The sequence below is a fragment of the Vigna angularis genome, chromosome 11 (assembly GCF_016808095.1).
Source record: "Vigna angularis cultivar LongXiaoDou No.4 chromosome 11, ASM1680809v1, whole genome shotgun sequence".
Classification (NCBI taxonomy): Eukaryota; Viridiplantae; Streptophyta; class Magnoliopsida; order Fabales; family Fabaceae; genus Vigna; species Vigna angularis.
In genome coordinates, this window is record NC_068980.1 from 6,757,726 (window position 1) to 6,768,532 (window position 10,807).

General features: G+C 32.9%; 1 protein-coding gene across 5 annotated transcripts; it reads right to left on the reverse strand.

The window, feature by feature from the left end:
- Positions 1-2,325: 2,325 nt before the first annotated feature.
- Positions 2,326-6,430, reverse strand: LOC108334141 (E3 ubiquitin-protein ligase RHF2A). Of its 5 annotated transcripts, none has more exons than XM_017569803.2 (10): positions 6,220-6,430; positions 5,788-5,946; positions 5,651-5,697; positions 4,465-4,527; positions 4,244-4,352; positions 3,774-4,162; positions 3,549-3,656; positions 3,277-3,464; positions 3,112-3,174; positions 2,326-2,696 (listed from the first exon to the last, which is right to left on the reverse strand). In XM_017569803.2, exons 1-9 carry the CDS (start codon positions 6,223-6,225, stop codon positions 3,158-3,160), a joined length of 1,086 nt encoding a protein of 361 aa, XP_017425292.1. In that variant the 5' UTR covers positions 6,226-6,430; the 3' UTR covers positions 2,326-2,696; positions 3,112-3,157. The 5 variants fall into 5 exon arrangements, with proteins under 5 accessions (XP_017425292.1, XP_052726322.1, XP_052726321.1 ...); XM_052870362.1 differs by lacking the exon at positions 6,220-6,430 and adding an exon at positions 5,094-5,220 and having other exon boundaries at positions 3,112-3,464; positions 3,774-3,891; positions 4,033-4,162; XM_052870361.1 differs by lacking the exon at positions 6,220-6,430 and adding an exon at positions 5,094-5,220.
- Between the last annotated feature and the right edge of the window lie 4,377 nt (positions 6,431-10,807).

Here is a 10,807-nt window from a genome sequence, read left to right on the forward strand (position 1 = left end):
TTCTAGTGGACATGTGTAGTGTGTGTTTCAATTCCAAACATGACTTTAGAATAAGTTTAATATCATTGACTAATTCATTATCAATATTGACAGATAAGTTTATTGAATTTTATAGAAAACAAATACATAAAAAAGTACAATAAGAAAATTTTAGGTATTTTAAAATTGTACTAGATTAAGTGGAAAATTAATACTCGTGGATCCCAACCTCTTTTCCTTTTTCTTTAAATGAAATAAATGAAGATGGTCTATTTTTTTTTTGTTTCTTCATTTATATTTTCAAATTATTAGAGTATTTTCCTTTGTATTGAATGAATTCGTGTTGGGAGGAATAAACACTCGCAAACGTGAGTTTGACTCCATAATATTTTTGTTTATTCATTTTAAAAGTTATACATAATACATATGTATTATATATTTAATGTGAATTGGCATATTCTTGAATAGCATAAAGAACATTTAAACAATAGTCACTTGCTAGTTTATTTGTCATAATGTTTATACTCGAATAGTGAATTTTGCGAGGTTTAGAGCACTTTTGTTTCCACTAACACACGACAACATCTTTTGTTGTGTGGTGTGATCTGGCACGTGCACTATCCCAATTCTCACATTTCATCCAAAACTGTCGGTGCCACTATATTCTAAATTAATTTTAAAAGAGTAAATAAAAATAATTTCACAAATTATGGATATATCAAATAAAAAGTATGTTAAAATATCAGTCATTATCTTTAGTTACTTCATAACATGAAATGTCTATAAGAGGATAGTCTATCCAATGGTTTAAAGAATATTTGTATAATATCTGTTAGTTGACTATTCTCGTATAATAAATTTAATGAATTTTATGAAAATGATTAAATTTATATTTATTTATTTTCAGCTAATAATATTAAAAAAATGAAACTCCTTTGACATAACCATTTGTTAAAAATTATTTGTCCTTTCTAACTTCAGACTTGACCGAATGGGTTTTACGCCTTAAAATATACAACGAGCAACATGGATTCTCCAAAATGCCCTTGCACTACAAAGTTATTATAATTATAAATGATCCTCCAAGTTTCTCCATATTCTTTCGATATTCATCAGTCAGCCTATTTTAGTAATATATATATATATATATATATATATACTAGTATCTTAAATTGAAAATTATTAAAATAGTAATATATTAAGTGGTCTTTTTATAGAGGTAAAAATATCATTATGTTAGAATTGAGAAAAAGTAAAAGTAAACTAAACCTCTTTTTTAAGTTAAATATTTTCACATATAATTTCCATTTTTATGTGACAGCATACGTCTCTTTCTATCCATTAAAAAAAACAATTTTAATGAATTTTCCGTGTAAACTAATCTCCTCCTTTTATCTATGTTTGATTAAAAGAGTAAACAAAATATCTGAAACCCTGTATGCTGGAGTGACAACGATGGAGAGGTAAAACCAGATGACCGTGTTTCTTCCGTTACAGACAACCATACAGATCATATGGTGAAGAAATGAGTTAAGGAAACAATTGGATGAAGCAATAAAAAGATATTTTTTATTACAGAAAGTTAAATTAAAAATGTAACGTATTATTAAAGATTCGTTTTTATCATGTATATGTGTAAATATTTTATTATAAAAAACTATCTTCATACAAACTAGTATATTTCATTAATATAAACTGAAAAATAATTACTAACATATTATAAAAGATTTCATAATTTTTTTCCAAGACTTCTACAAATGCTAATAAGATGTAAAACAAAATAGTCTGCACTACACTATAAATTAAATTAACTGTATTGCAAAATCTCTTTCTCTATTTTTTAATTTAAAGATAAACTAATTTAATTTACTAAATTTATTTTACTGTTTCTTTCTTATTTTTACTCTAAGCAATAAGACTTTTGAAAAATCATAAACATAGCTATTTCTGATTAATTTGCAATAGAAAATGTATACTGATATCAGGCATTAAACGCATAAAATAACCATAAAAGAACTTCCAGAACACAAGGAACGAGAAGCTTAGGCACAGGGACAGACAATCGAAAGAAAAGCAGATAGTTGTGAGAGGCGAAACGCGGAACAAAACAATACTTCAAAATAGTGACTCTTGAGAAATTGCGTTTGAGCGAGTGAGAGATGAGAGAAAAGGTGCTAGATATTTGAATGAGAATTTGTGAATTTTGCAACTCGTTTCTCAAAAACCTACCTCACGCCGGCACTTCATAAAATTCTGAAACACCTTCCAAGAATTTTATGAAGTGCAGAAAGAAACACCCATTCTGTTTTTCACTAAATCGGCCTATCCTACCAAGAATGCTCGCTATTTTAACAACGATTATGCAAAGTCTATACTGATCGTGTTTCACAATCAAACAGAAATTTCAGAGTATGACTTAATGCCCCCAATTGTCGTTGAGTTTGGGAACACATGAGGACATAGCACTTTATGTAAAAGATTATCTGAAAAATATCTATAAATAAGTTTACAATGTGAATATACAATCATATATAGGTTCCTAAGTTTCAAACGAAAGAGACCACTGCAGCCTTTTCAAGTTCTTTATTTCCAAAATCATAATTGTAGGTCTTCTTCTGCAGGCCAATGGATTATCACTTGCCTGGCCTGCGCCAGCCAATAGGCAATGCATCACATCCATGGAATTTCACATCCCCAATGGGCAATCCTATTTCTACCTGATATCGTAGAAACATTCATCAGCACGACATTATAAACAATCAATCAGGTAAACAACCAGTGCATGCCACAATGATAATTAGGACTAATGAGAGGGAAATTCAATTCCATAAAAATGAACTAACAAAATCTCTTCCATGCGTAGCTAAAACAAGAATTCAAATCTAGATTCCTTCAGAAAGCTTCAAAAGCAAAATCTCAAGGGGTTATAACAACATATATTTTTTTATAGGAAAGAATGCAGACCAAGATTAAAAATACAGAAAGCCAAGAAGAAAATGCAAGTAAAATCTTTGAAGAATGAGTGAGACTGTAATTACTTTACAAAAAATAGTTCTGATAAGGTGCGATCAAAACATGTATCTTCAGTCAGTACTTCACATTAAATAAATTTTAGTCTAATAAAAATCTAACCTTTTAGACAGAACAAATCTCAGTTTTTGCAATTCCTTCTGTATGCTTAACTCGAACTAGAACCTGCAGCACAAGAAGCTTTTGTGTTATTGTCTCCCAAAAGACGTTCAGTGCCAGTTAAAGCCTGATCATTAGGTCCTTGAACTGAATCATCCTCTAAATTACTTGGAGCTGAATTAATATTGCTTCTATTACTGTCTCTGGTCTCCAGCCGTTCCATCATGCGGGACACAGTTGCAATCCCTGCATTAACTTCTCGCCTAACATCAGATCCAATATCAGACATAGCATTGTTACGAGAAAACCATCTCTCCTTCCACCCTCGGGTACTCTTGGAAATTGACTCCTTGTACCTGAAATACGAGAAAAAATAGAAATTATAATGGCAGAATATTGTACTTTACCAGATCCACATGCAACATACAAAAGTCTACTACCTTGATGACACAGCATTCAGTTTAGATTTCAGAGACTCTGAAAATGACTGCAATTCTGATGGGCCTGCTCTGTCTTGACTACTTGGAGATGACTGATTAGGAGATCTCCTGTATGAATTTTCAGACCCAAAAGTTGACAACTTCTAAATATAGAATACAAGGCAATTATGAATTTATAAACATTTAAAAATAATCTAGAGATTCAAAACCGAAAATGAAAATGACCTATTGTTGTACGATGATCCCTGATGTTCTGTACCAAGAGCACTAGATCCAGATCCTGAAGCAGAGACCTGCTCTGCTTGAACAGGAGCAACTAAAGTCAGTTGTGATGATTGTTCTCCTGTTGCAGGAGATGGAGACAGATTGGCAACAGCAATAGTAGGAGTTGCTTCATCATCTCCCCTCTGAGATGGAGAGGAAGAAGTAGGAGCCATGGGAGGCGAATTAGGATGAGTAGAAAAAACTAAAAAGTGTGGGCGACCTTGAGCTGATGACCTGTTTCTCTGCCCTTCCCTTCTAGCAATGTGGCGTGCTCTTCCCATTGCTGCTGCCGCAGCTAAGTGTTGGATTATACGCTCTTCAAGATCAGCATCACTAGCTCCAACTGGCAACTGCATGAGAACCCAAAAATCACCGTAATGCATGATAACAGTTCAAAATACTTTCAAAACTAGCATAAGTAGACTACAAACATGTTGTAACTCAAAATCCCCCAGTGTTGGATGATGAAATATTGTGGCATTTCTAGGTGGATTGATCCTAAAGTTTCGCTCTCTTTCCACTGCCTCAAGTAATTCTTGGCTGCAAATATAAAAAAAGCAGAGAAGCAAGTAAATAAATCTCTAAAACAAATAATGACAGAAGCAGATTAATAAATAAACAAGAATTTAAGAACATCACGAAAACTACAAACCTTGTTGGATCTTTGAGACTGATAGGTTGCCAACACATGGGGCACTGGGAGCTTCTTTGACACCTAAAAGATAAAAGTTAGAGCTGAATACAAAGTCTTCCTCCAAAGATTGTTAAGCGATTTACGTAACAATTGATTGTGGCTGCGGGCACAGATTAGCCAATGTTTTTTTCCCTTGATACCGACATTTCTTTTTCACCAGGATATGTACATGAAATTAAAGAATAAACCACAAGGCATGGAAGAAACATGAAATTACGTGTATAACATATTTGTGAGCCTAACAGGAGCATGCTATAAATGTCCATATCTACAGACTTCAAAAATCAGAGCATCAATAGTCAACAGTAACTCATATAACAGACTGGAAGACTGCCCAAAACATTTCCTTTGTTCAGCGGAAAATTTTCACTTGGACAACAACGAATTGATCTAGTAGCTAAGCAAGTTTGTACTTACGTGTAACAACTGTATAATGATTGGAGTTTTTACTCTGGGACAGTATTAATAAGTTCCTTTTATCACTTGGACACTGTTAAAAGTTATCAAATTGTAAACCAGTCAAGTTCAGGCCCTACTGGTTTATTGTTCATAAAATTCATCTGATATTTCCAAGAACCTTGACTAACCATAGATCAATAAAGTGCCTCAAACAATGGCGATATAATGACTTGAAGGAACAATATGAAATTGGTTGTTGATATAAGCCCCGAGAGTCATTGGCATTGACATACTCGAGCGCTGGAATTTTCAAGCCTGCACAACAGTGAAAGCTTCATTCCAACTTCAGAGAAATAACAATAATTCATGACACTCTCTCGTTCAGCTGATAATGACAGCTTATTTTAAATTGAGCACCAGACGCATATTTTCCTTCAAAATAGACAAACATATCCGCAAAATACTCTATTAATAAGCCCCTTCTGCAAGTACATCAGCAGAAAATACAGTCATACAAATTCCTTACTTTAGGAACCCAAATCACTGATCAAGAAACATAGCAGCGGCTTTAACAATAGAGATTCACAGCAAGAATAATAGTAATGATAATGATAATAATAATAATAATAATAATAGTAATAAGTGAAACACCCATCATTACCACCGAAGTCCAGCCCAGCCCAATCAACATTAATCCCCATGATTGACTCAAAAAGAATTAATTATCGAAACCGAATAACAATACCATTCGAGAATGCACTGAAGATGAAACTCATGCTTGCAACTGGTAACCTGCAAGAAGGGTATAAGAATAGCCTGATCATTAGGGTTTACAAGCAGTCAACAGTAATCACGACCATAACAATTAAACTGACACCATACCGTGGAAGGATCACTGTCACAGAAGGCTTCAAGGCATATGCTGCAGGCATCATCACAAGCGTCCTGAATTCCACCCTCCACAAAAGCAGCGGCGGAAGTCAAATGCGCCTCAGACTTATTACTGTCATCACTGATATTATTCCCTTCCATCCCAGCACCCTACAAAACAACACCCCGCTGAAATCGACACAAACATACAACAACAAGAACTGTGGACATAAAATCCCAATCGAATTGACAACCCACGCCGCCAGGCTACAGGATTCGGAACACAGCGAAACAAATCAACTAGCACTCCTAGGGAATCAGATCAAATCAAAGAGTCTCGGAAGAGAAAGATTCCCTAATCGAAAAGGACAGGGCGTGGGAAAAGAAAAAGAGAGAAAGGAGAAAAATTCAGAGTAGACAGCTGAGTAATCGAAACGGTGTTACCTCCATGGAGAATTGCGCGATGACTTAGCGAAATCGAGATTCGAGATGCGATTGGAAGAAAACCCTAGCGAGAGCGAAAGAGTGAGAGGGAGAGAGAGAGAGAAGTTTTCTACGGTGCGGTGTGGTGTGGTGCGGTGTGAAGTGAGTGTGTGGGTGCAGGCAATGGGGGTTACCCATTCCTTTATGTTTTACTTTTTGGAAGAAACCAACTAAACACGGAGTCAGCTAACCTTACCTTAGCTCGCTCGGTCTTCGTCCACCACTCTCTGTTCTTCTGACACGTGGAATTCCCAAACGAATCTCTTTGACGAGTCTCTCACCTTACGCGTCACTCTCTTTTGCTCCGCCCCCATCATCATACATACATGCACATTATCTATATCACCATCCCTCCTTTAATTTACCTTTCACATTCAAATTCTTATATAATTACATTAATTCCTTTTAATGATTTTCTAAAATAGTACAAATTATCTATGTCACTTTGAATCATAAACAAGTGACAGAAATTTCCATTCATTTCATATTTAATTATAAGGAACTGTTTAATCCCTACCACTTACTCACGCGCAATTACACCTATCAAACTTTTTATAATAGGTCTTATTCTACAATCTCATTAACACTTTCTGGATACAAAACTGTAATTCAATCTTATATATTTAGTAGGATTTTCAATACATTTTTCCCATTCAGACACACATTCAAATATCATATAGGTAATTTAATAAAAGGTAGTATGTAGAGATGACTAATATACTTGTTTTCATAAATATTTTTTAAATTTATTTTTGTTTTGATAAAAAATTCACATAAGATATATGTAACATCCTAAAAATACAGTTTAAAACTATATAGTAGAATAATCATATTCAATAATAACTCAGATCAATCTTACACTAAACAGAGCGTACGGTTAAGGCCGAACGACCTTAGAGAAAGACTAAAAAATAAAAACCGAACGTCATAAGTAATTCTGATCAAAGGGTTCTACTGCTTGGTCTTAACTTCTACCTCTACTAAGTTATCTTCCTCCAGCGCCTCTTCCAATGCTTCTTCCAGCAACTCTTCTCCTTCTGCTCCCACCCACAGGGTGATTATCGCAATGACAAAGACGAACGAACGGGAATACATGACAAGACAGGAAATAGGGTAAGCTTATGTAATTTAATTCAAGTATAAACATACATTTCACACAATCAAACACACAAGATAAATTTCATCATACGTTTCATGCAAAGCTTAATACTAGACTGACTGTCCGGACTGTATGAAATCTGTGTAGCTACGACGTTCGTGCACCCGGGTGATGTAGTAACTGGGATACCCTCAACAGCTACCACCCAAGGTTAGTCCTATCTGTCCAAAGTAACCCTAAGGACTAGGACCTCCTGCCGTTCCCACACATGACCTACCCTCCTCTACATGAGGACGAGTACTCACGGAAATCAGGATGAACCGCCAGCTTAGCATGCCCACATTCATACTTTACCAATTCCAATATTCATTCATGAGTCGTTCCTCCCCGGAACGCTCGTCCATAAATCAACACATTTCATCCATATCACATTCTCTTCATCTTTCATTATCAATCATCTCAAGTTAACCAGTTGTACAAGGATCACTAAGGGTACTAAATGCCAAACGTTCAATCGCTAAACTCAGAACGAGACCAACACTTAGAGTGAGACCGATAGGTCTCCAGTTCCAGAACGAATTAAGATCAAAGAGGGTTACCATCGGGTTGAGAAAGAAACCGAGTAAGATCATATATAACAAGATCTACTAAAACGAGCGTTACTTACAAAGTGAGTCAATTAAATAAACTGACTCTTGGAAGATCAAAATGAACACTTCAAAGATGATGTCAATTGCTAAAACTCTAAGCCAAAACCAATGAATACAGATACTTCAAAGAATAATACTTATAAGAATTTACATGATGAAACCAAACGTTAATAAATATACTTAGCCTTTGAAGTAGCTAAACACCAATAAACATCTGAATGTCAGTCAAAGACTGAACACAATAGTGAGCGAACCCTATTGGGCTTGAACGAACGCTCTTATTATGAAGTTGCCTTAAGGAACTAGAACGAGTGCATGGTGTAAGACCAAACACTTGCTTAGAACGAACACTTGGTATAAGACCAAGTGCTACTAAACTTATAGAGAATAGGCTTGATAAATATAATCAGATACTATTTGAGTAGTGTTTAAGAATAACTAAAATATACAAATACATATATATATATATATATATATATATATATATATATATATATATATATATATATATATATATATATATATATATACTTAAGTTTATCACAGAATACCAAGACACAACTATGATTGGCCGAACGCTCAAGCATAGTATTACAACACGAAGACGCTCGTCCTCAACTAGGATTCTTCCCAAAAGAAAGAATCCAATTCTAACCAAGTTTACTTGAATTACCGAACGATCAATGACCGCTCAGTGACGAACGTACACTATCATAGGGAAATTTCCTATTCAGAATTCCTTTATATTCAAACTCATTTCTTAACATATAGTTTCATAACTTTATACATTCATATCGTAGTCCATTTTCATACTTCATACCATCCAAACATAGAAATTTCATATATTTCATGCATCAGAACATAGTTCAATCATTTTTCATTTTCGATCATCAAATCAACGAACGTTCATGCATCACATCAACATATAAATTAAATTAGATAAGCTTCCCTTACCTCTGAGCGTGACCAAACGTTCCCAGAGGCAGAAATACAATTTCACCACTACAGGTTCTTCTACCGTCAACGCTCGACAATTCAAACTACACCAAGTAAAACCAAAACACTCTCAGAACCACTCATTTGGAGAATGGTGATCAACACATGAAACCAGAACTGGGTTTACATGTCTAAGAAAACGAATGACAGAGTGAAGAGAAGGACTTACCAGCCCAGCTTCACAAACCGAACTGTTTATCTGAAAGCTCTTGACGCTAGAAGTACTTCTACGGTGGCTGAACGGAGATCGGAGAAGAGAAAGGGTGAGAATTGGTAGAGAGAAGGGAGAGCTTTTAGAGAGAAGGAGGAGAAAACGAAGTTCCAGAGTTTGGAGGAGAGGTTGCATGCAGAGAATGGCGTGGATTTCTGAAAACTCAAAGTTTTCCTTCCAACGTCAAAAACGAGCGTCCGCTCATCTGCCAACACCTACCTTCCACTATTTGATTTCCGGATCTCTTCGCTTGACACCTGGCGTCCGTCATCTGAGTGTCGAGCTCTCCTCTTGACACGTGAACTCCACTAAAACGAATTATGAGTGTGTTTTAAATGGGCTCTGACAATATAGATATAAATATAAATATTTAAATTTTTAATTGAATATGATATCGAGATAAGTATATATAATATTTTTCATTTAGTTACATATTTTTTTATCTCTTTACTAATTGTTTGATTTTATTATAAAATCAATTCACATTAGTATACTTTATTCTATCAGAATTCTTGTGCTGTGATCATATATGTAAATTAAATATGTTTTATATCTAATATTTGAATAATTATATATTTTTTTAATATTTTTATTTATCAATTATTTACATAAAAATGTTTAAATCTTAATTTACGTGTTTAATAGTATAAATTATTTATTTATTAGACAATATAAAAATTATTTTTTTATTCTCTTATTCTTTTTTCTCGTTTAAAAAGTTTTTTTCATTCTCCTAAAACAATTTTTATTATCTCTTAATAACTTGACTAATTTGATATCTAAAAAATTTACTTAATAGGATATTTTTTATCTTATCATACTCTTAATTGTATATTTGGTTTTCTTTGTGTAATTTCATTTAGTGATATATCAAATTGTATATAAAACACATATTTGACTTCTTTTTAATATTTTTATTTGTTGTGGAATATTATTTTGATGTTTTTATATATATTTTTTATTTTATAATTCATTATCATAAGGGTAATCCTATCACTATAATTGTATAAAAAATATTTACTATAATATAATAATTTAATATTATTGTCTTAAAAAATTTTATCATCATCCAACATATTCAAAAGACAAAATATCTATGTTAAATTTCAAGTATTATTATTAGTTTAAAGTTCAATTCCATTTATGTGATATATTATAATTTTTATTATTAAAGGAAGAGAATTGCAATTTAAACAATCCGAGAAGAAAGAAACATTTAAAACATTTTTAAATTTGATTATCGATGTCCTTTTAGTAAGCTTTTTAAAAATATTTTTAAACTTTATCAATTTTAATTAATGAACTTTGCAAATTTAATAAATATTTTGGTCTCATAAAATTTTATATAATACTTTAATTTGAAAGATACACAATTATAATTTAATTTTAAATATTTAATATTAAATATTTTATAATATTATGTTTCTGTAAGACATTTTTATTATTTTATAAAAATTAATTATTTAATATTGAAATCGTTAAAAGAAACACATGTATACGAGTGTATATTGGATACTCTCGTAAAAAGAAAGATAATACAAAAGTTTCATATTCGTTAAGTTTGAATATGAAAATGAAAATGAAAATGAATTT